Genomic DNA, 24,150 nt, shown 5'->3' on the forward strand with positions numbered 1-24,150 from the left:
TCAGGAAGGCCTGCCCAGCAAGTATCAACTCCTGCCATGATAGATCGATCACAAGTTTATTTTTTTTGTTGAACACAGAACACCACATCACAAGATCGGACCAAAACAGAATCGTTCTTGCGTTAGCGTTCTTACCTTAAGAATGTCGGGATGGACAGGCACTTTGGCTAGCAGAAACTCCACCATGAGCTCGCAGTCCTTGGCGATGCCGGACGCTGTGACCAGCAGCGGGTCCTTCGGGCTCCCCACAAATGCTAACGGGCGCTGCTTGAGTTTGAACAGCTCCATCTGCAAACGGAACGCCGACACGGCGGCCTGAAATTTCAGAAGGAAAAAAAAAGGTGTTTGATTAGTAGTTTTAGACAAGAACCAGACGGAAACATCGATATTCTTCAGATCGATGATGGAAACGGAAGCATGTCCAAACGGAACCAAACTCAAGCTGATACCGTGATAGATCGACGCAAGCACGAATACTTCTCCCGATCAGAAAGACAAAGAAACTCCGATCCACTCAAGCACGAAGACAAAGAAACTCCGATCCACTCAAAGCACGAATACGTACTTCTCTCGATCAGAAAAAACAACTAAAGAAGCACGACTGCCTGTACTTCTGGCCCGACGCAACGAGTTCCAGGCAAACTTTTACCTCGCAGTCGCCGGACGGCAGGCCGCCATCGCTCTCTCCCGGCGCCGCGGCCGCCGCCACCGCCAGCCGGCCGCCTTTGGAGGCCACGAAGCCCGCGGGGAACGCCGTCTTCCCGTGACGGGGCGCCGCTCCTCCAGCACCGACGAGGCCGAAGCCGGGGAGCTGGACTCCGGCCGCGGCGCCCACCACCACCGCCAGCCGGCCACCCTTGGAGCCCATGAAGCCTGCGGGGAACTCCATCTTCCCGTGACGGGGCGGCGCTCCTCCAGCGCCGACGAGGCCGAAGAGGGTGAGCTGGCCTCCGGTGAACGCGCTGGCGGGGGACGCCGTCACCGAGATGAGGCTCGCCATGGCTACTCCTACTCTTGTTGTTGTTGGCTTGTGTGTGTTGCAAGGGGCTGGAGGGCTTGCTTTATAGTAGGTGTACGTGGAAGACCGGGCAGGGGAGCGGGAGAGGGCGAGAGGCCTTTCACCGGGCATGGCTACTCTTCTTTCTTCTTCTTTTTTTTCTTCACGTTCCGGTAAAGTTTTTGAGCATGGGAAAGTAAAAAGCATGTTACCTTTTTTGAGGGTTTTTTTTAAGACGGTAAAAAAAACATGTTACTGACCGTCTGACGGACGTGAGGAAACGAGGACCGTATACCATCGCACGTGTGTATAAAATTATTATACATGCTTCGTCGTTTCATCACGAAACAAGCTGCGCATTCGCCAAAACTACTATGAATAATCTCATGCATGCATGCCTTAAAGGCTTAATTGAAAAGAAAATGAAAACCCGGCCGGCGATCGGCAACACCCCACCCAATAATCTTCTGTTTTTGTAGGCAGATGCATCGCCATGCGCATGTAGATGCAAGTAACTAGCTAGACGAAGGAATCCAGGAGAGGCTCAAATGCGGAGGCAACAGAACACCAACACCAACACCCACGTCGCTGAAGTCCGATACTGCCTGCCAGTTCTGTTTTGTTTTTTTCCCAGCAGACCTTTTTTAATCAAGACCAGCAGACTTTCCCCACAGGTTTGGTCTTTCAAAACCAGACCCCGTTTAGATTGCAAAAAATTTGCAACAGTACCACTGTAGCGTTTTCGTTTGTATTTGATAAATTTTATCTAATCATGGACTAACTAGGCTCAAAAGATTCGTCTCGTGATGTACAATTAAACTGTGCAATTAGTTATATTTTTTACATACATTTACTGTTCTATGCATGTGTCCTAAAATTGATATGTTGGAGAGAGTACGTAAAAAGTTGGAATTTGGAGGTGATCTAGCCCCACTCGCCAAAGAAAAGAAGTTGGGATTCTTTCCTGACAGGATCAGCCTTGGGCTTATCGCTGGCGGCCAGGCATGGGGAGCCACCCAGGCAGGGAAGAGACAAACGCAGCCATGGGGAGGTACAGGTACAGGTTCAAGTACAGAGGTAGTGCTGATTTTTCCAAAAATGTGAGGAGGCCATGTGTCCTTTTTCTTTTCCTTCTTCCTCTTTTTTCAAAAGAATTTATGGACATTAAAACCCTAACTACCAATCAAACATAATTAGGAAAACACTTGATGATCAAGTAATACTGTCAACGTAGATTGTTTACAAGCCGATGAAGCCCAGTGTAGGTATCAATGGGAAGCATGTTGCTAGGGTTTCGGATGAAGGAGACGAAGGCCTCTGGCTCCACATGAGAGCAATTGGCAGTTGAGATCAATCACCTCTGTAAGATGGACACACGTAGGAAGCATGCATTGCGACATCTCATTATGGTAAAATAAAAAATTGCAAAACACATTTATTGGTGGTTTTAGGAATGTCCTGTTCAGTTTAATCACTAGCACTTTCTACAACATAGACGATTCTAATAGTTTTGAACTAAAAAAAAGTTGAAATACATTTTGGAAAACCCTGAACCGGGCGCGTAGCCAGAGCAGCACGCTTCACGGCCAAGTTTCTCTGCTCCGTCCTCCGCGCTGGAACTGTCACTGACTGGGGCTTGGAATGCTTTTTGGCTGGCCATGAATCTGTTTGTCTGTCAGTCTGTACGCAGGTGGTGCAGCCCCAGGCCAGGCCGTTTGCATTCAGCCTTGGCCAGCAGCTGCTGCTGGACCTGCTGGACGCGAGTCGTGAGACGACGTACGTGACCTTGGCGATCGATGCACGCACGGCACGGATGGGTACGTGAAGAACCCCAACCCAACACCCGCCGGGCGATCCGGCAGTGTCTTCTCCGGTTCTCGCGGCCGGCCTGCAATTTGCCAGAAATCACCTGTACTGTGGTGCAGACTGCAAGGAATCTGGACGCACCTGAACCGCTGAACGTCTTCTTTTTTCTTTTTTTTTTCTTTTGATTTGAACGGGACACCCCAGCGTTTGAATGGAAATCAAGCGCCGGTCTTTGGCACAGAGCGGACGTCATGCCGCACTACAGCCGGTCGATGCACTCGATCGGACTCGGTGAATCTGTTCTTGGGAACGTTGCATGTTTTTTTTTTGAAGGGAGGGAACGTTGCATGTTGCAAAATGAAAAGAAAAACACAAATGGACTATTCATTCGTTTTTTAGTCAAAAATGTTTTTTTGCATGTGATAATCCACGTTCGTTTAGAGCTAGGAAGAAGCACGGAGGTCAGTTACGTATCGACCATGGAAGCCAGCATGGCCCAAACGAAATTGTTCTTGCTTGCGTTATGTTCCACGGAGCGCCTCGTTCCCTGACCTGCCCGATCACAACTAACCTCCAACTGCCTCTGCCCATGGCTGCTCCGCGGCCGGCAGCCACACACAAAGCCCCAGGCTGATCAATCCCTGCAAATTAGCAACAGTACGTACTAGCAAGCATTGGGCAGCAGTAGCCAGTAGTATAGATAGTTCCAATGCAACTTCCTGGTGTTTATCGCACAATGCAAGTTGGAAATAAAAGGAGAAAACCAGCATAACTTCTTTTTTGAACGAACTGCAATTGTGCGATTTTCTATCGATATAGTAGGAAAAAAATACAAGATTACAGCCTTGGGAGGCCATAGACAGGGAAAGAAAAGAAAGGAAAAAAAAGAGACTCGTCCAAGGGTGTTGCTTGCAACGTCTTCCGACGATGTACCACACTGGAGTAGCTCTAGCAATGCTGAGCCACCCGCCGTATTCCGCTGCAAGCCTGGTCGTCCCATGTTGTCGTTGCCACAAGCGCCGTCTTCCAACGCAATCCCACACCGCACTGACAGCTGCGGTCCATTGCAAGCAGCCAACCTGACAAGCATGTGGCAACCCCCGGCCGCCACCACAACTGCAAACGCCACCACATGAGCTTGTCAACCCCTATCAAACTCTCCCTTCTGTACCAAGCCGACACCACCGACTGCAGTGCCATAAGCCGAGTTGGATCTCTAGAGGTGCCGTTGTCGCTCGTCCAGGATCACACAGCGCTTTCAACCAGAGAACCCTGTGCAGTGGGGGTGGAGCAACAAGATGACCCCCACAACAGGCAGAACGACGCCCGAAGACGCCACCGCCATCGCCGCCAGCAAGAATGCCGGTAAAGGCTTTACCCGGAGCGTCTCCATCCAAACCACTGTACGCACCCAGCCCGGAAACACCAGGACCACAGCCATGGCAGACCACCAGGGGCAGCGGTGCCACCGTACCTCCAAGCATCCCGCCGCTGTGTCCCGCACCCGTTGCCACTGCAGGCCCCTTGCCACCGCATGCACGCAGCCTCCCGGACCACAGCCGCTCACACCTTCTCCCACGCGCAAATCTTGATCGCCGACACTTTCTCCCACGCCGCCTTCTCCCGAACCGCCCCGTGACCTCCAGCTCCAGCCAAAGCCGACGAGCTGTCGCGCGCCGCGCCTCCTCCTCCCCCCATGGCAACCGCCTCGCGGCCACAAGTGCCGCGCAGACAGCTGGGCCCGCGCATCCGCTTGCGCGTGATGCCGCCGCAGGACCAGGCGGCGCCGCAATGCGCCCCCGAGGCCGGGGCCTGGTGCTGCCTCCACGCGCGCGGCGAATGCGCTCGCGCTGCCACTGCTCCGTCGCCTAGTCCTGCGGCGTCTCCTCCGCCTCGCCTCGCAATCGCCCGGCCGCGCAGCCACCGGATTCGGCCATCACAGTGCCGGATCTGTGGCCCTCGGGCTCCATGGTCGCGGGGCGCCACCCACGCCGGCGAGCCCCCTCAAACGGCTCAGGCAGCTGCGCCTGCTCAGATCCACCGGAGGACGGGGAAGAGGACCCACCGCCATCCTCACCGTGAGCCACACAAGCTTCCAGCAGCCCGCTCATGTGGCGGCGTGGCGAGGGAGTCATCGGGGGAGCGGGCGATGGCTAGTGGTTCTGCGCCTCCCGAGTTGCCCACACGGGGCGACGCGAGCGTTCCGAAATGCTGAATGTGTTACTTTCACTTGTGTTTGTCAACCTACATAATTTTATGTACTCCTCGTTATACCACATAAAATTAATTAGGCCATATATACTGTTAATTTTTTTTACACTGCTGGACCCCTGCTAATCAACCAAGCTTTGGCATGAACATGATGGTAGACCGCGCGCCCTAGGGATGTTCTGGAGCTGCGCTTGCATGGTGACCTGGCCCGTTCAAAAGAAGAAAAGAAATTCAGGTGACGTCCGGGCGCCGGCTGCCCTCCTGTTGCGAACAGGAGGTGGTCCAGACGATTCTCCTCTGATTCCTGAACAGCCGACCAGATGATCATCTGGTCTGTGTGCGTACCAGAGCTGTCGCCTGGCAAGAACGCCCGGGGGGGGTGGGGGGGGGGGGGGGGGGGCGTTCGGGGAACCGGGTTTGGCCGTGGCTGTGGTGGTCACAGCAGCAGCACCTGCATCGGCTGTACTACTTGCCTGAAAAAGAAGGGTCTGTGCCGTGGGGATTGCTCTTTCTACGCGCCCGCAACAATTGGTGCCTCTATTTGTATTGAGTGATTACAAGTAAAGTGACTAAATTACATATCTCTGTTTGGATAAGTAACTAAAAGTGACTAAAGTTCCAAACAAAATGACTAAAATAACTTATATGTATAGTGAATGCACCAAACTTTGGTTACATCTTTGCAAGCTTACGAGGAGGAGCAAGCACATTAACTATCCAACGAGACTATATATATGCGACAACTGGCGTTTGGTCAAGGGACACAAATTAAGGATTTTATACATTAAGCTTGCAGGTGTTAAATGCAAATGACTGTCGGAATAAAAACCCCAATAATATAATACAGTTTGAGATTTCCCTTAATTTTATCATAGTAGTGAGGCGTCGCAATGCAAACTATGGTACCACCCGGCGTCCATCTCATCAGAAACGGAATTCTCAACTGCCACTGCTCTCATGTACTGGTGAGCCGGAGTCAGGTTCCCCTTCACCTGTAGCCCTTCCGGCATGCCTACCCTTGATCCCTGCAGAAAGGCACTGTCATGTTATCATCGACACAACAAGCTCCACATGTCGCAAAAAACCATCTCAACGCACGGATGAATCAGATGGTGTTCTGCCTAGTAACGTTTTTATGCCGACCAGCAGCAGAGAAATTTTTTTTTACCAGGGATATAGCTTAGGACCCTTTCATGTCTAGTGACCATTTGCGAAACAAATAATATTGTATGTGTCATTGCCTTCTCCATTGTAGGCCTCACAAGCTGCAAGACCCAGATTAAATGTAAGATTACAACATAACAAAATGGGGGAAGGAGGCTATATGTATAGAAAAACAATGTACCCTAGCCTACCTCATATATCTTGAAATTGTCTGTGAGGGCTGCCCTGAATTTGTCTTCCAAATTGTTAATATTCTGCTCATACTCGTCCCAAATGTTGCCTGTGTCCTGGACTAATAAACTGTAGTTCGACGAGCCATATTCAACATAGTTAACACTTTCCAGAGCATCCTTAACCAAGATGTGGCCTATTGCGGCCACACCCTTAAAAGCACCAAGAAGAGAAAATAGAGACTCATCATTAAATTTCGTATGATATGTGTCCTCTGCCAACTTAACAAAGACGGACACATACATCGCGAGAGTCTGCATTTGAAATCAGAAAATCATTGCACGTTTACGCAGTACAATTTGAGAACTATCCACTTGAAACGTAATAACGAGTTACCTGCTTTGTTGTATGTAAAGAAATTTCATCTTGCTTATCAAGTCTTAAAGCTGCACTGTCCTGAAATTATCTCAAATTAAATGAATTAATTAGCATCACACTTGATATACACAAATTAGAACAACTGGCGTTGAGAGAGAAAAAAAGTCAATGCAATTACCATGATTCTGGAAGCCAACTTCACACCTTTTGTAGCTACCATGTAAAGATGCAGAGATAACGATGTAGCTTCCATGTCCTACAATTCCGACAAAAGTGAGTCAAGTTTATCGGCATGTTCCTAGTTCTTGAGCAGCTTTCCATTACCTTACAAATCTAACCAATTGCCATGCTAAATATTTGACATCCCTATGAGGCTATGACTACGTACGTGATCCTAGGAGAGCTATACATAAGGATAGGGAAGCTATGAAAATAATACTTTCTTACAGTCATCACCTTACATTTGGAATTTCTTCCTGCTAGGAATAATAAATCTCATTAGAGTTTTACCCAATAAATATATTAGGAATAGGACTCACAAAGATGCAAGTGTTCCAAGAAGTCATTTTCTTCCAATATTCACAAATTTTTTCAATCTCCTCTCGGAACAGCATATCCTTTGGAAACCAATAGATCAAACAAAAGCATTAGGGGAAAATAGTGTAATAATGAACAAAAGGATAATGCATTGCTAAAGAATATGTGATATTCAAGGCCGTGAATCTTGAATAAGAAATATTCACCCACAAAATAGAAGTAATACCGACCTTATCCAATTCACAATGCTTCTTTAATTCCTCATCAAACTTTTTGAATTGTTCATCGGTCTGAATTGAAAGAAAAAAAACCATCAGCAAACAAAAAACCACATAGAATGATATAATCTAATAAAATAGTTGTGTGCCCTTCTCTTTAGCAATGAACACCATTTACAAACAAATGAAAATTAGTGCACAAGTAATTTGGTGCAGGTGTTTTTTATCAACTCGGTCAAAGTTAGACTTAGAACAAAACTACAGTGACAATTAATTTGAATTAAAGTGAGCATGTCTTTAGTGTATAAACGTTGTATCAATAAAAATTGTATTTTATACTGATTTTGCAGCAGTTGATAAAGGATTGTAAAATTATACTTCTAAAGTTTTTTTAATCCTAATATGTCCAAAAAAAAGGCAGAAAGCGCACGTTATAGCTGTATTATTGTGTGGTTAACTCTTGAAGCATGCATCTAGCTGTCTATCATGGAATCCTGGTAGTCGTTGTTCAGCACTATCAAGCAGCAGAGATCGGATCATGCAATGGCAAAACTATCATGGAAAAAACACGTACGTACACCACGCAATGGAGAGTGATAGTTAGCGCATAACACGGGCAGTTACGTTGGAGGCACATTCGTGTACGTTACCACGTGATTGCCGTCGTCTGGTTCTACGCCGAAGGGCCAATCGGCGGCGCCTTTGCGAGCACCGGTTGCGTGACGGTCGCGCAGGCGGGGAGCCGCCCTGCCCGCCAACCTGTTGCCGACGAGCGAGGTGCTTCTTCCCCCTTGCCTGCCGAGCACCGGGACAAAGCGAAGAGAAGACGACGGCGGGCTGCTGATGCACGGCCGCCGCGCGCCAACGCCGACATGGACAGATGGACACGGCCGGAGCGTGGCCATGGCGAACACCCAAGCAAGTTTGTTCTTCGTGGGGATCGATCGATCGATCGCTGTGGGTTTTTTTTTTATATTTACATGAGTGTCGGTTTGCCCGTTTGTACTACGACATGAACACGGCTTTGTTTTTAGTTGGACTCTTTGACTTGATGGTTGGCAACAAAGCAAAGGCCTGTTACCAGACTAAACTGGAAAGAACAACTAAACTGGAACAATTTAACATCTAGACTAGATGATGCCAGCTGGGCTGGGTTGCGTGAAGTTCTTCTGAGTCGTTTTGGATTGGACTGGTTCGACCCTCAACGCAAAATTGGGCCACCTGCACCTTCGATCGCGACTGACAGAAACGGCCCAAATCAAATTGAGAGCCCGACGACGACGGCTCGACCCAGCAACGAGTCGGTTTTCCCAGCCCAACTGCGTACGGCAGGCACAAAAATTTCCCCAATCCACCACCATCTCGTCGCCGATCCGACTCGCCTCCCCATCAATACAGCGAGCGCCGTGTCCCCGATCCAGCCACACCACGAGTCGGCACAGCCCCGCGATCCCCTCCCCCTCTTCCTACCTCAGATTCGCGGCGATCTAGCCGGCGGGCGCGATGGCGGGGCAGAACCAGCGGCTCAACGTCGTGCCAACGGTGACGATGCTCGGCGTCATGAAGGCCCGGCTCGTCGGCGCCACCCGCGGCCACGCGCTGCTCAAGAAGAAGTCCGACGCGCTCACGGTCCAGTTCCGCGCCATCCTCAAGAAGATCGTCGCCGCCAAGGAGTCCATGGGCGAGACGATGCGCGCATCCTCCTTCTCCCTCGCCGAGGCCAAGTACGTCGCCGGCGACGGCGTCCGCCACGTCGTCCTCCAGTCCGTCCGCGCCGCCTCCGTCCGCGTCAAATCCCACCAGGAGAACGTCGCCGGGGTCAAGCTCCCCAAGTTCACCCACTTCGTCGACCCCGCCGCGGCCTCCGGGGGCCCCTCCAACGCGTCCCCGAGCCTCACGGGCCTCGCCCGCGGCGGGCAGCAGGTCGCCGCCTGCCGCGCCGCGCACGTCAAGGCCATCGAGGTGCTCGTCGAGCTCGCATCGCTCCAGACCTCCTTCCTCACGCTCGACGAGGCCATCAAGACCACCAACCGCCGTGTCAACGCGCTCGAGAACGTCGTCAAGCCCAGGATCGAGAACACCATCAGCTACATCAAGGGGGAGCTCGACGAGCTCGAGCGAGAGGACTTCTTCAGGCTCAAGAAGATCCAGGGATATAAGAAGAGGGAGATCGAGCGCCAGAGGGCCAACGCCAGGCTGTTCGCGGAGGAGCAGCTCGCCGAGGATCTCGCGCTCAAGAGGGGCATCTCCGTGGGGGCTGCAGCAAATCTGCTCGTTGCTGGAGGGGAGAAGGACGACGACATCATCTTTTGATCGCCTCTTCCATGGTCATCCAATTATTCAATCGGTGCGTAGAATCATCAATGCCTTGTCCTCTTATTCTGGATCTGGACTGCTGCTGTAGCTCCTTGGATTGTACTAGTATCAATCGTGTACTGCAGTTAATTCTTAGATGGATCCAAGTTACCTTCCCAAAGATGTGTACGTGATGTCCAAAAGTATTCCTGCCTGTGATGATTCATCAGAATTATAAGCTGCTGTTCATTAATGTGCACAATACACTTGCAGATTGGTCACATTGGTTGTATTCCTGCATGTTCATCTGAATTATAAAGTAGCTGTTCATTTATTTGAACTCTAATAATGTGATGTCCGTTCACGGAAATAAGATTTCGTAATCACAAACACATGATTGATTTACTCATGGCTATATGATATTAACTTTGCACTTCATCCGGAAACTGGCAGACAACAATTCATCTGACCTTTGATTAAGTGCTTGCCTATAATTAAATAACAAGGCTGCGTCTAGAAACCATCGTTTTCGTTTTCGGTGTAGTTGGATGCATATTATTCTGAATAAAATTGCCATAATCCCTATTGTATTTTTTATTAAACCGAAATAATACACTACATGGAATGTCAGTCACTTGTCTGCTTATGCCTTATTAATATCTACATTCTGATCCGATTACGCAGGCCCTGGAGTTGGAAAAGTAGGTAACACTTTTGCTGAAGAGCATTACATAGAACAGATTCAGCAGCTGTCTGAAAAGGTGTGGATTATTTACTTTAGGATTCAATTGATGTACATTATATTTAGAGCCAGAGTCTTTTCCTTTGCAGAAAAGTTGTTAGCATTTCTAGTAACCGGCATGACAGTCCACTCTGACTTCAAATATTACATTATCCGGTAGCTGTTTACGCTGATAGATGTTGCCTTTAATTGAGTCATCCCATGAGGTTGTACTTCACAACTACAGCAGCGATGTTGAATTAACTTTAGCTGCTGATATCTCTACTTCCTTTGTTGAATGCCAGATCGCAGACCTGAAAGTTTCTGTGGACAGCATGGAGAAAGAAAGAGATTTCTACTTCTCGAAGCTTCGTGATATTGAGATACTGTGTCAACGACCTGAGTTGGAGCATCTACCAGTGAGAAAAAAAAAAATTAAGCTTGATATTCATGTGTTTGCTGCGTATTCGAGAAAAATATTCATGTGTTTTCACAGGGTTACTGGTTTATGCCCTTTCTAGAATGTTTCTCCCAGGTTAAGGGAATTAAATGCAAGGTTCCAAGTACGTTAGGAACTTGCTTGCAGTTATCCATATGTAATATGCTATTCTGCTGTTATCCAAATGTAGTTTGCTAGTCTGTTATCCATACGAGTGAGTTGAATGCCATCTGAACTCTCATATGATTCAGGAACTGAATAATCTGGGGTGGCCAACCTTTTTTTTTTTTCCCCTTTTGAACTGCAAAATGATTTCGAGTTATACTCCTTGTTTTTGTTTCTATAGGTGATTCACTACTGACCTGAACTTTCTTTTGACAGATGACTAAAGCTGTTCGGAAGATACTTTATGCGGCTGATGCAAAGGATTCACCACTACCTGATGCGAATGATATAATCAGCAAGTCACCGGGCTTGTTCTCAGATGAAGCTGAGTGAGATGTGCACGCTGCATGAGCTAATTTGCTGCAATCATCGTAGTTCTGAATCTGTAAATGAGTAAATAACATTTGACATGAGCCGTCGTTGCATGTCAAAGACAGTTTTCCTGTAAGAACTTGCTACTTGCGAGTAGTTAACTAGTTATGGTGCATTCATGCTCAACATGCCAGTTCCTTTATATCTTCCCGGGATAGATTTTGTTCTGTGATCTTTGGTTACCAGTAGCTTATTTATCTAATGTTCAGCCTGCACGAAATTCTTCAAGATTGGGGTTGAGAAATGTTTAGCATGATTGAACACGCAACCCTTCTGCACAGGAAAACTTCCAAGTTCTGTATTTGTGTGATTCACCACTACCTGAGGCGAATGATATATAATCAGAGTCTTTAGGCTTGTTCTCTGGTGAAACCGAGTGAGATGTGATGCTACATGGGTTTTGTGGTCATCATCTATGTCGCCCAGCGTAGTTCTGAATATGTAAATGGGTAACATTGATGTGGTGCCATCAGAACTCCAGCCTTCTAGCTACGCTTTACAGCAGGCAATTGTCATCTATTAACTATAAAAATGGGTGGAACCACTCCTGGTGAAATCTTAGCCAACTCATAGCGCACTCGTCCAACAAACGGCACACAAATCAGAGTCTGGAATCGAGCAATGGCACATCGTTGCAAATACTATTTAAAATTTAAGAGGCGTCCATCTTAGAACCTAACATGTATTTTTCAATTCCCACTCACACTGAGCCGGACCTTCCCAAAGCGCCGGGTTCCCCGTCATCTGAAGCCCTACGCCTCACCTCGGTACCTGCAGAAACTCAGGGGAAGGCAAAATTACCATCCAACGCTATGGGTGGACCAACTACTGGCGAAAGCAAATCTCCAAGCATATTGCCCGGCAACGCTTAATGGCAGGGGAAGACTACGTACCTGGGACATAACCTAGTACCATTTCGTGTCTACCAACCACCGTCGAAATGTATAACATTGTATGTATCCATGCGGCGGCCATTGTAGGCCTCAGAATCTGCAAGTATCCCAACATTAGAATTACAACATGGCACAAAAGAGGAAGGAGACCATTCATATGACAAAATATAATATAATGAGTACCAACCTCATATGCCTTGGTACTCTTTGAAACCGCCCTGAATTTCTCTTCCAAATTGTTCATTTTTTGCTCAAACTCGCGCCAAGAAGTGTTGTCTTCGTCCAACACTAGACTGTAGTTTGGCAAGCTATATCCAACGTAGTTTATATTTGCCACGGTGTCCTGAAGCAAGATGCGGCCTACTGCGGCCACGCCTCTAAAAGCACCAATAAGTGAAAAAATGGACTCATCGTTGAACTTCTTATCATACGCGTCCTTTACTAGCTTAACAAAGCTGGATACATACATTGCGAGGGTCTGTATTTGAAGGGAAAAAATTAATACACAATACCAATAAGAAATGAAAGCTATCCGCATGACTGCAGAGTTACCTGCTTTGTTGTACATGAAGAAATTTCATCACGCTTATCAAGTCTTGAAGCTGCAGTTTCCTGGAATCATTTCAACATGAAACAATTGTGTAATAGCGCACATATAAATTACAAGATATGGAGTGGCGTTGGTGGAACAAAAAGCCAACACTATTACCATGACGCTGGAAGCTAGCTTCACACCTTTAGTAGCTATCATGCAAAAATACAATGAAAAAGTTGTGGCGTCTATGTGCTGCAATTTCCACAAAATCAAAGTCAACATGCATGGAGAGACCCAACACTTTTCACTAAACTTAGAAAGATAGCCAACGATTTTGTGCTAAATATTCAACATCCCTATAACGTTGATTTTAGGACGGTCATAAAAAGGATTGTATACAGGATGCTTTGGAAACAATTTTTAGTGATTATCATCTAACTTTGGGCACTTTTGCTGCTGGTGCAGTGCTGCTAATAGGTCTTCGTGCAACTAGTTTACCAAATTTATTAGAAAGAGGGCTTACAAAAATGCTGCTATGACAATCGCACATTGCCTTGTCATACTCATTGATTTTCTCTATGTCTTCTCGAAATGGCATATCCTTTGAAAACAAATAGATGCGAAACAAGCATTAGAAAAATAAATTCTAGAGAAGGATAAGTCATTCATTTCTTCACCATCATCAATGGAAAGAAGGTGCATGTTTTTTGTTAATCAAATAATCATAAAGAAAGATTCAATCATAAATAGAGTAAGAATGACGTTATCCAACTTTGTTTACCAAACAATCGTGAACAGAGAAATGTTCAACTACAAAATAGGAGAAACACTCACCTTTTCCACCTTTTTCAACTCAGAGTAGTTCTCCGGATATATGGCACGGAACATCTTGACCTGTTCCTCAAGCTAAATTGAAGCAACGTCAACAAACAAAAAGTCATATAAAATAAGATGGACTTGGGAAAATAAGTAAGACAATAACTCTCTTCGCCCCCAAGGAACATCACTTACAAAGAAATAAAAACTATATTAATTACTCTATGTGATGAGTTGGCATATCATTTACTCTATGACACCATATTCATTATTTTCAGGGTATGAAGATAAGTTAGGACAACATATTTAATAGATTAAATGGTAGAAGGAAAAAAAGTAGTTTTGAGTGCCGTTGCCCTTTGGAACAAAAATAAGAGTTCAGTAATTCAGTCCATCTCACTTCAAATTGAGATCGGGCTGTTAGTTATATTTCTTTTTATTGTGCCAATGTCTTGCATAAAATATGGAGTATGGAGAGGTTACTTTCTTTAAAGAATTGAAGGACTCAAACATAAGTGCCCCTTACTTCTAAAGTTTTTTTAATCCTAATATGTCCAAAAAAAAGGCAGAAAGCGCACGTTATAGCTGTATTATTGTGTGGTTAACTCTTGAAGCATGCATCTAGCTGTCTATCATGGAATCCTGGTAGTCGTTGTTCAGCACTATCAAGCAGCAGAGATCGGATCATGCAATGGCAAAACTATCATGGAAAAAACACGTACGTACACCACGCAATGGAGAGTGATAGTTAGCGCATAACACGGGCAGTTACGTTGGAGGCACATTCGTGTACGTTACCACGTGATTGCCGTCGTCTGGTTCTACGCCGAAGGGCCAATCGGCGGCGCCTTTGCGAGCACCGGTTGCGTGACGGTCGCGCAGGCGGGGAGCCGCCCTGCCCGCCAACCTGTTGCCGACGAGCGAGGTGCTTCTTCCCCCTTGCCTGCCGAGCACCGGGACAAAGCGAAGAGAAGACGACGGCGGGCTGCTGATGCACGGCCGCCGCGCGCCAACGCCGACATGGACAGATGGACACGGCCGGAGCGTGGCCATGGCGAACACCCAAGCAAGTTTGTTCTTCGTGGGGATCGATCGATCGATCGCTGTGGGTTTTTTTTTTATATTTACATGAGTGTCGGTTTGCCCGTTTGTACTACGACATGAACACGGCTTTGTTTTTAGTTGGACTCTTTGACTTGATGGTTGGCAACAAAGCAAAGGCCTGTTACCAGACTAAACTGGAAAGAACAACTAAACTGGAACAATTTAACATCTAGACTAGATGATGCCAGCTGGGCTGGGTTGCGTGAAGTTCTTCTGAGTCGTTTTGGATTGGACTGGTTCGACCCTCAACGCAAAATTGGGCCACCTGCACCTTCGATCGCGACTGACAGAAACGGCCCAAATCAAATTGAGAGCCCGACGACGACGGCTCGACCCAGCAACGAGTCGGTTTTCCCAGCCCAACTGCGTACGGCAGGCACAAAAATTTCCCCAATCCACCACCATCTCGTCGCCGATCCGACTCGCCTCCCCATCAATACAGCGAGCGCCGTGTCCCCGATCCAGCCACACCACGAGTCGGCACAGCCCCGCGATCCCCTCCCCCTCTTCCTACCTCAGATTCGCGGCGATCTAGCCGGCGGGCGCGATGGCGGGGCAGAACCAGCGGCTCAACGTCGTGCCAACGGTGACGATGCTCGGCGTCATGAAGGCCCGGCTCGTCGGCGCCACCCGCGGCCACGCGCTGCTCAAGAAGAAGTCCGACGCGCTCACGGTCCAGTTCCGCGCCATCCTCAAGAAGATCGTCGCCGCCAAGGAGTCCATGGGCGAGACGATGCGCGCATCCTCCTTCTCCCTCGCCGAGGCCAAGTACGTCGCCGGCGACGGCGTCCGCCACGTCGTCCTCCAGTCCGTCCGCGCCGCCTCCGTCCGCGTCAAATCCCACCAGGAGAACGTCGCCGGGGTCAAGCTCCCCAAGTTCACCCACTTCGTCGACCCCGCCGCGGCCTCCGGGGGCCCCTCCAACGCGTCCCCGAGCCTCACGGGCCTCGCCCGCGGCGGGCAGCAGGTCGCCGCCTGCCGCGCCGCGCACGTCAAGGCCATCGAGGTGCTCGTCGAGCTCGCATCGCTCCAGACCTCCTTCCTCACGCTCGACGAGGCCATCAAGACCACCAACCGCCGTGTCAACGCGCTCGAGAACGTCGTCAAGCCCAGGATCGAGAACACCATCAGCTACATCAAGGGGGAGCTCGACGAGCTCGAGCGAGAGGACTTCTTCAGGCTCAAGAAGATCCAGGGATATAAGAAGAGGGAGATCGAGCGCCAGAGGGCCAACGCCAGGCTGTTCGCGGAGGAGCAGCTCGCCGAGGATCTCGCGCTCAAGAGGGGCATCTCCGTGGGGGCTGCAGCAAATCTGCTCGTTGCTGGAGGGGAGAAGGACGACGACATCATCTTTTGATCGCCTCTTCCATGGTCATCCAATTATTCAATCGGTGCGTAGAATCATCAATGCCTTGTCCTCTTATTCTGGATCTGGACTGCTGCTGTAGCTCCTTGGATTGTACTAGTATCAATCGTGTACTGCAGTTAATTCTTAGATGGATCCAAGTTACCTTCCCAAAGATGTGTACGTGATGTCCAAAAGTATTCCTGCCTGTGATGATTCATCAGAATTATAAGCTGCTGTTCATTAATGTGCACAATACACTTGCAGATTGGTCACATTGGTTGTATTCCTGCATGTTCATCTGAATTATAAAGTAGCTGTTCATTTATTTGAACTCTAATAATGTGATGTCCGTTCACGGAAATAAGATTTCGTAATCACAAACACATGATTGATTTACTCATGGCTATATGATATTAACTTTGCACTTCATCCGGAAACTATGCTTACACTGTAGAATTTTAGAAACCAGGTCTTCACTCCATAGTGTTTCAATGTGAATGGCCATTGGTAATTGAGATTCCCTGAGCTTCCTATCATTAGGTTCACCTTTAGATTGGTCAGACAGGATCTATTTACCAGAGAATGAAGATACGGCGTATGCTATTAAATCAGTAGCAATAAGTGTGATAGGCTATTGTAAACAGATTAGCAATCTATCTTAAGTGCAAATTAGCATCCGCATGGTTCCAACTTCCTGGTGTTCATTGCACAAGTTGGGAAAAGAGAATACTCCCTCCGTTCCAAATTATAGGTTGATTTGGCTTGTCTAGATACATAGTATAGACCAGACTGGTATAGACATAGCTTATATCTAGGTGCATATCAAAATATATGTACCTAGAAAAGCCAAAGCAACCTATAACTTGGGACGGAGGGAGTGCCATAGAACTTTGTATACTCCATATATATCGTAATGTTGTAGTTTCTTGTTGAAGAATGTTATGTTTCACAGGAAAATTAGCTTGAACTGTCGAACATCCTGTATACTATTTATTGCTCCAAGGCATAGAGGAAGATGGCAGTGGTGGAACTATGTTTAGGTCCGTAGGCCAAAGGGGGCTTTGGCACTCCCCTAGCAATTGAAATTCCTTAATGATGCCATTAAGTTGATGCTTATCAAGTAAAAAATTTGCACATTAGAGAAAAAAAATGCCAGCCCTGGCCCCTTCTTGATTTTCCTTCAAGCCCTGCCACTGGGAGCTAGCAGAACATGATGATATGTCCTAATAGAGAAGGGAGGGCTGGGAAGGATTGTAGCACCAGGATTGCACAAATAGTTTTATCTCGTTCCTAATTTAATGTGATAGTGTGCAAGACATCAGGATAAAGTTTGGGTGTGGTTTATGAAGTACACATATGTAACACAGCAACCATGCTTGAACTTTCAAGGTCAGTTCAGTTTAACATTTTCGCATTTAGTCATAGTGGTGACTCGGGATAGAGTTTTAGTTTGGTTTATGAGCACCTGGCCACCTGCATAACACTGCAGGTGAATTCTTGAACTTTGAAGGCCGATTCAGTTTAGCTTTGTAAGTTGAAGTTACTCCACTCCTGTTAGTTTGCTTGAACTCAAAGTCCATTGGGCACAGTGGTCAATTAAAAGCAAACAAAATCAAGCACAACAGAGACTGAAATCAACACATCTTAGCATGTGAATTCTAAACTAGGCTAAATACAACTACATTGAACATGCTAATAAATCAAACACTTTGTGTGGCATGTGTGCGCTCCCCACTCGTCTTTCTTGAGATACTGCTGTTTACTGTGGCTTGGATGTTCTGATCAAATGCACCATGCAGTTTTTACTTTTCAAATGCACGCTGATGTAATCACCACACATGGAATTAGCCTATTTCATTTCCATATTTTTAATTGTTTGCTTTTCCTCGCAGTGGTGGAAACAATAAGTTGATGCTGGAGCTCCAGAATTGTATCTGTTTATAGAGTGATGGCGGTTTTGTTTCAGTGAGTAGTCTGGAGCCTGGTCATCCAAGACCCTGAATAATCTGTACTTTGAAACCAAATATTGCCAATGAACTTTAAAGCACGGAGTGGTTATGTGCAGCTGGTGTAGTAAATTCAATTGTACTGTTTTTTCCCTGCATGTTCATTATAGTTGTATTATATTTATTGAGAGGTGTGTGCCGATTGCTGCAAGCCTGTACAGCACCTACTCTGAAGTTGGGGACAATGTAATTGCTTCTGGATGGGCACCTTATCGCCCTTCGTTATTTCGTTTCCTTACTCATCTGTTTACTTATATTTCGTCGTCCTTGAGAATGAATAGGGGTGCGCCGTCGTGTGTATGCAGCGTATCTGCCTGCTTCTGGCAATTGATCTGTAGTAGATTTTTTTTCCCCTGGTTTCGTGAAGCTGCTGCCAAAGGGGATCATGTTTTATTAGCTTCCCGCCTATGCTGACCATTGGCCGAAACTAATGGTCAAGCATGTGCATATTCATATTGCTGATCATGCCTAATAGTGCGGCAGCACTCGCTCGCTGTCAGATGTAAGCACATGGGTGTCGCTGTCTGTCTTGTCTCAAATATCAGTTCTACATGCGTACAACCAATTTCCTCAGTATACCACATGGCATGTCTCAAAACATGAAAGAATGGACAAAAGGGCCTCCAAAACCCGTGACTCTGGTAATTGCAGAGAGAAACCTATATGGCAGCTAGCGTTCTGCCAGCAACGGTGGGACAAAACTGAAATTCTGCAGTGTCTGCTCAAAGATGTGGCCTACTCTCAGCAAATTCCCCTGGATAAAATGGTAGAAGTAATAGGCAGTGAGTTATCCAAAAGAGAATCGCTATGCTTGAATAAAGGTTCATGAACCGAAAGTAGAACATGATCCTGAAACATCACGGAGATCCAATATTATGTCAGCAACAGCACTAGGTTACCTCACTGAATGGAGATCCAATCATCTGTAGTCCAACTGGAAGCCCCACAGCTCCACCTTCAACAAATCCGCAAGGCACGACCAATGCAGGAAGCCCGGCCAAATTAACATTCACCTACATAAGTTATGATTTCAACCCCTTCAGATTTCTATCATAATGTCGCAGATTGAAGAGAATTTCTTGTCGTCGGGTACTTTGGAACAGAGTCCAAAGTAGGCACAAGTCAACATCAACAAAAGAAAAGAAAGTATTGAATACCGTCATGATATCTCCAGCGTACATTGCTAATGGATCATTTATTTTTTCACCTGCCAAAAAGATTTGAGTTATCAATCCTAAAGAAATCAGGGAAGGGACCATACTTATAAGCAGATTACAACATACCTATCTTGTAGGCTGCTGATGGCGCAGCTGGTGAAATAAGAATATCATATCTTTCCAAAGCACCTTTGAAGCTTTCCTTAACCAGTGTCCTCACCTACTACAATGCATGTAATTTACTATTTTTGGTGGCATAGAATTGCATAGTAAGTGGTAAAATAATTCAAACACAAACATTGAATTGGATGCCACTGCTCTGCCCTTACCTGTTGTGCTCGTTTGTAGTATGCATCATAATACCCAGCAGAAAGAGCATAGGTTCCCATCAAAATTCTCATTTTGACCTGAAAAGAAACAATCAAAATTGTTTTGTGATGTAACTCAAAATGAAAACAACCATTTTAAACACAAGGTTCAAGCACTATCCAATACTACAGATCCAATGACCCTCAAAAAAAAAAACTACAGATCCAATAGCACGCCCTGTGAGCATAATGCAATAAAGATATGTGTTAACATTCCAACTAGCACACTGTTAGCAACAAGACATGCCCAAAATGGGCAGACCTACATGGACTAACATCAACATTTCCACACAACGCAAGTTTACAAGTGTAGCTCACAATAGCCAAATCCGGCTCTAATTTCAAAAGCTTTGCTTAACAAGGGAGGCAGATATGTTTTCTAAATTAGATAATTTTCTACTTGATTTTTGCAAGAAGAGTGGAGCATTTGATTGTTTTTTCCCATCAAACTAAAGATTTAGTGCCTATCCAATATCATAAAAATACTACTAAGAAAAAGCATTCAGACAGAATTTATGAACAATGTGGCTAGCCTCTGAGCTGCAAACATGGGACAAGTGCAGAACTGTACACAATGTGACAGCTCTGCTCCTAAAGTTGTAAGCAGCCTTGTCACTTAGCTACGAGCCTAAGATGCATGACTACGTTGCAATGACATTATCCATACTTATTGAAAAGACAACTGATGAGTATACTAGTGGAGCATGGTCATAATATATTGATAACTGAGAACACTGCACCTCGTGACCCAGACCATTAGCCCGGGACTCTCCATAAATCTCATTCAAGTCATCAGCTGAAACTTGCCTTCCATACCTGAAAATGGTGCTCCAAAATATAAATCCTTTGAGACTGCGAAAATAAGGGAGGAAAATTAGGTTTGATTACAGCAAGATCACCTGATGCCATCATAGCGTGATAGATTAGAAGAAGCTTCAGATGAGGCTAGTATGTAATATGCTGGCAAGCCAAGAGAAAATGAAGGCAGTGAAACCTGGAAATACAATAAAAGACAAAAGTTCGGTAAAGATTTCTTTCAGACATCCAATGTAAAAAAACTAAAAATATATACTTCTTTATTATTATATATTTAGGAAAGAGGAAAGTAGCAAACCTCTTCCACTACAGACCCCAACCGTTCCAGGTGTGAAGCAGCATCCTTGATTGACGATACGACTCCAGTATCCACACCTTCTCCAAGAGTTTCCTTTATAATCCCAACTCTCAAACCATTTAGTGGTTTTGATTCAAGTAAATCTAGAGAGACCAACTCTGATGCATAGTCTGGAACATCCTGAATAAAGTGACAAAAGAGATAAGGTTCAGCAGCAATGAACCAAACTTTAATGTTTGACTTCCTGCATTTTTCAGTGCTAATGGATCATGATCCAATTGCAGAGGTGTAAATTTCAAGAAGGATAAAATCAGGTTTAAAGGGGTGTCAATAGACATGCAAGCCTACCATATGTTTTTTTATCTTTTTCCTGATAAACAGACTAGTATAGTCCCTCTGCCATCTATGTTTCAATTGTTTTGTGATATTATCCTATAATTTGTTTTTCAAACCAAGGGAAAATCACCCATGTGGTGCTTTTTCTTATACTAATAAAGACACGAAACAGTAAGGTAGATGAAAGTGCAAAAAAGTGCTCTTTATCAGAAGGTCAAAACAATGAGGGCAAGGAAATCAAGTCTGCTGTCCAAGCCTAGAACTAATCCATACATCCCAATGAAGCAAAGAATATTTGTGAAGTCACAGACTAATAGTTATTGCATTGCCCGCCAACACTAGCAATAAATAAGCTGTTCAACTTTCAACTATACCAACCTAAGCATAAACACAATGCAAGTAGTTCCCAAGTAACTCACATGAGAACGCATTTGAAATGGAAGGCAAAAGTCAAATGTAGTTTTAAGGTGAACCCGCAGTTTTTTTACCTGCGAACTGCTAGTTGAATCCATCTTGTCATGGCCAGCAACAACAGATAATATGGTTGAAGTGTCAAAAACGGATGAACCAAAGCATCCCACCACATCCAACGATGAAGCATAGGCCATGAGGCCAAAACGAGATACCCGACCATAAGTTGGCTTCAACCCCACTACGCCACAGAATGACGCCGGTTGTCTCACACTGCCACCTGTATCACTTCCTAGTGACACTACGCATTGCCTAGCAGAAACCGCAGAAGCAGAACCACCAGAGGATCCCCCGGGAACACGTGAATCATCCCACGGGTTTGTTGTCACCTGCATACCACCAACAATATCTGTCACATCACCATATCAATATTTTAGCATATGAATACTACGTTGAGCTGGAAAAGATTGCAATTGCAGGTTTAGTTCCTCTCTAGAAGAAACTTCGACACTTCAACATCAATAGTGGCACGCAACTAACCAACTACCTGTCTTAGAGCTGCCTTGCATTAATATGGCCCTAACATTGTCCTTGAACCAACCACAAACGTGAACAGAGTTTGGCAGCGTTACAGATATTTTCATGTCATTGGTTGCTACAAGCCTACAACCAACGTAAAAAAACTCGACTATGAGCCTGTTTGGATCCTTTGGCAAAAGGGCAAATAACAAAAAATTTGCTCTTTTTTTTCCATTTGGACCCAAACACACTATGGCAAAAGGAAAACAGCAAGAAACAACAAAAACAGCAACCCCATCTCGCATACCGCCCGACCTCCGCCCGGCGCCCGACCCCGCGGGAAAGAGGTGGCGGGAAAGGGGATAGCAGAGGGAGAAAAGAGGTTTAAATGAGCTTTTGCCAAAATTTTTGCCATTTGGATCCAAACATCCCTAATGGCAAAAATTTTTGCCAATTTTGACAAATAGCAAAAATTTTGCCCTTTTGCACTTTTGCACTTTGGATCCAGACACTAACTTATTTTCAATATTTCAACCTGAGCCATCCTCAGCGGCAAAGCCCGAACGTAAATGGGCCCCCCTAAAAATGATATGAGAATCTGGTCCCCAAACCTGAAACGCGGAGCCCTCGGTGGTGCTCCCCATGCCGAACTCGTCGAGGTTCGTCTTCCCAACCACGATGGCGCCAGCCTCCCGCAGCCGCCGGACCGCCGTGGCGTCGTACGCCGGCCGGTACCCGTCCAGTATCCGCGACCCGCCAGTGGAGGGCATGTTAGCGGTACAGAGGTTGTCCTTCACTCCCACCAGCACTCCAGCGAGGGGCCCCACCGCATCCTTCTCCCCGGAGGCAATCCTCCGGTCGAGCTCCTCCGCCTCCCGCTCGGCGGCGGCGTCCGCGACGTGGATGAAGCTGCGCACGCTCGGCTCGGTCCGGCGGAGGCGGGAGAGGTACTCGGAGGTGATGTCCGCCGCGCTCCTCTCGCCTGAGAGCAGCGACTCGCGGATGGAGAGGATGGAGGATGTGGCGGGGCCCGGGGCCAAGGTCGTGGCGGGAGCGGATTGGACGGAAGAGACGGCGGTGAACCGGCGGCGAGCGGGAGTGGGGAGGCGGCGGTGGGAGATGAGGAGGCGGTGGGCCTGGAGAGGCGGCGGCATGGCGGCGGCCGGCGGGGAGGTTCTCCGGCCGACGCCGGCCTGCGTGGGTTTTGGAGATTGCAGATGAGGAGCGGGGGAAGGGGGAAGGTGTGAGGATTTGGGAATTGGGATTGGGATGGGAGTGTACGACGGTTGGATTGGCGCCACGTGGAACGAAAAGTGATGGAAGGCCGTCCGATCGCATCAGGAGTCACGGCAGTTAGCCTAGGAGAGAGGTCAATAGCCAACGCATTCGTCGTCTTCTCCGTAGGAGGGATTTGAGATTTTCTTTTTTCCTTCACATTCATGTTTGCAATTTTTTACTGTGTTCCGTAAAATTATATTACGTATTTGACCGCTAGTCATAGCAATGTTGAAGAAATTATGGATGCAGAAGACAATTGCAAATACTCGAGTAAATCCTGGTGTTCTTGAAATAAACTTGTTTTGAATTTTTAAAATTTGACTACCCGGTATCATTATCTTTTAGAGAAATAACATCGACCACGGCAATTATAGAGGCTTCTCACGATCAAATGCCATTAATCATTGAATTAACTATACTAATTTAGTTTGTGGAGCACACCAATCAAAATCCTTGGCCTCACCTAAGTCAAAATGAACACCACATGAGCATGAGCTGTTAGATTAGATGGATGAGTTGCAACGTACCCTCAGCCATCAGATCCAAAAATGTCCATCTCAATGGAACTATGCATATGCTGATGGTCAGATCCAATGTCTTCTAGGCTGATTTCTTTCACATTTTTCTTGTGCTAGATGACTTGGTGCTATGTCAATACCATCTACTAACTGATCACTTAACATATTTTTTGGAACTGCATTTTTTAACATATTTTGGTTGTGAGAAGAGCCTGCATGCATTGATACATATACGACATCCCTTCCCTAGTGGAAAACGCTCACGGAAGTAGA

General features: G+C 46.5%; 5 protein-coding genes across 6 annotated transcripts; 3 read left to right on the forward strand and 2 right to left on the reverse strand.

Annotated features, from left to right (window-relative positions):
• Positions 1-8,839: 8,839 nt before the first annotated feature.
• Positions 8,840-10,851, forward strand: LOC112900027 (V-type proton ATPase subunit D-like). Of its 2 annotated transcripts, XR_003230147.1 has the most exons (3): positions 8,840-9,829; positions 10,462-10,538; positions 10,804-10,851. XR_003230147.1 is itself a non-coding variant. In XM_025968726.1 (1 exon), the coding sequence occupies exon 1, from the start codon at positions 8,986-8,988 to the stop codon at positions 9,793-9,795; it is 810 nt and encodes a 269-aa protein (XP_025824511.1). In that variant the 5' UTR covers positions 8,840-8,985; the 3' UTR covers positions 9,796-10,117. The 2 variants fall into 2 exon arrangements, 1 of the variants encoding a protein (XP_025824511.1); XM_025968726.1 differs by lacking the exons at positions 10,462-10,538; positions 10,804-10,851 and having other exon boundaries at positions 8,840-10,117.
• LOC112900881 (microtubule-associated protein RP/EB family member 1A-like) lies at positions 10,397-11,435 on the forward strand. The gene is made up of 5 exons (XM_025969661.1): positions 10,397-10,403; positions 10,462-10,538; positions 10,804-10,917; positions 11,020-11,061; positions 11,319-11,435. Exons 1-5 carry the CDS (start codon positions 10,397-10,399, stop codon positions 11,433-11,435), a joined length of 357 nt encoding a protein of 118 aa, XP_025825446.1.
• Positions 11,436-12,618: 1,183 nt separating this feature from the next.
• On the reverse strand, positions 12,619-14,771 carry LOC112900882. Its single transcript, XM_025969662.1, has 7 exons — positions 14,517-14,771; positions 13,737-13,808; positions 13,426-13,503; positions 13,077-13,154; positions 12,920-12,979; positions 12,702-12,845; positions 12,619-12,660 (listed from the first exon to the last, which is right to left on the reverse strand). Exons 1-7 carry the CDS (start codon positions 14,769-14,771, stop codon positions 12,619-12,621), a joined length of 729 nt encoding a protein of 242 aa, XP_025825447.1.
• A 453-nt stretch (positions 14,772-15,224) lies between these two features.
• On the forward strand, positions 15,225-18,361 carry LOC112899367 (V-type proton ATPase subunit D-like). The gene is made up of 2 exons (XM_025967807.1): positions 15,225-16,213; positions 18,063-18,361. The coding sequence occupies exon 1, from the start codon at positions 15,370-15,372 to the stop codon at positions 16,177-16,179; it is 810 nt and encodes a 269-aa protein (XP_025823592.1). The 5' UTR covers positions 15,225-15,369; the 3' UTR covers positions 16,180-16,213; positions 18,063-18,361.
• A 309-nt stretch (positions 18,362-18,670) lies between these two features.
• On the reverse strand, positions 18,671-23,317 carry LOC112899366 (glutamyl-tRNA(Gln) amidotransferase subunit A, chloroplastic/mitochondrial). Its single transcript, XM_025967806.1, has 10 exons — positions 22,693-23,317; positions 21,640-21,951; positions 20,816-20,995; positions 20,601-20,695; positions 20,442-20,517; positions 19,663-19,740; positions 19,460-19,553; positions 19,334-19,383; positions 19,076-19,189; positions 18,671-18,930 (listed from the first exon to the last, which is right to left on the reverse strand). Exons 1-10 carry the CDS (start codon positions 23,233-23,235, stop codon positions 18,847-18,849), a joined length of 1,626 nt encoding a protein of 541 aa, XP_025823591.1. The 5' UTR covers positions 23,236-23,317; the 3' UTR covers positions 18,671-18,846.
• Between the last annotated feature and the right edge of the window lie 833 nt (positions 23,318-24,150).

This window comes from Panicum hallii, chromosome 7 (assembly GCF_002211085.1).
Source record: "Panicum hallii strain FIL2 chromosome 7, PHallii_v3.1, whole genome shotgun sequence".
Taxonomy (NCBI): Eukaryota; Viridiplantae; Streptophyta; class Magnoliopsida; order Poales; family Poaceae; genus Panicum; species Panicum hallii.

Bases quoted from the DNA above. Each gene is read 5' to 3' on its own strand.
- LOC112900881 (XM_025969661.1), top strand. The intron at 10,539-10,803 runs GTGTGGATTATT...GTTGAATGCCAG, and splicing joins TTCAGCAGCTGTCTGAAAAG to ATCGCAGACCTGAAAGTTTC. The intron at 11,062-11,318 runs GTACGTTAGGAA...TTCTTTTGACAG, and splicing joins AATTAAATGCAAGGTTCCAA to ATGACTAAAGCTGTTCGGAA.
- LOC112899366 (XM_025967806.1), bottom strand. From the start codon at position 23,235: ATGCCGCCGCCTCTCCAGGCCCACCGCCTCCTCATCTCCCACCGCCGC. The intron at 21,952-22,692 runs GTTTGGGGACCA...GGTGGTATGCAG, and splicing joins CCGAGGGCTCCGCGTTTCAG to GTGACAACAAACCCGTGGGA. The intron at 19,190-19,333 runs GTATTCAATACT...TAACTTATGTAG, and splicing joins ACGCTGGAGATATCATGACG to GTGAATGTTAATTTGGCCGG.
- LOC112900027 (XM_025968726.1), top strand. From the start codon at position 8,986: ATGGCGGGGCAGAACCAGCGGCTCAACGTCGTGCCAACGGTGACGATG.
- LOC112899367 (XM_025967807.1), top strand. From the start codon at position 15,370: ATGGCGGGGCAGAACCAGCGGCTCAACGTCGTGCCAACGGTGACGATG.
- LOC112900882 (XM_025969662.1), bottom strand. From the start codon at position 14,771: ATGGCCACGCTCCGGCCGTGTCCATCTGTCCATGTCGGCGTTGGCGCG. The intron at 13,504-13,736 runs GTGAGTGTTTCT...TTGTTTTCAAAG, and splicing joins AGTTGAAAAAGGTGGAAAAG to GATATGCCATTTCGAGAAGA. The intron at 12,980-13,076 runs GTAATAGTGTTG...AAATGATTCCAG, and splicing joins AGCTAGCTTCCAGCGTCATG to GAAACTGCAGCTTCAAGACT.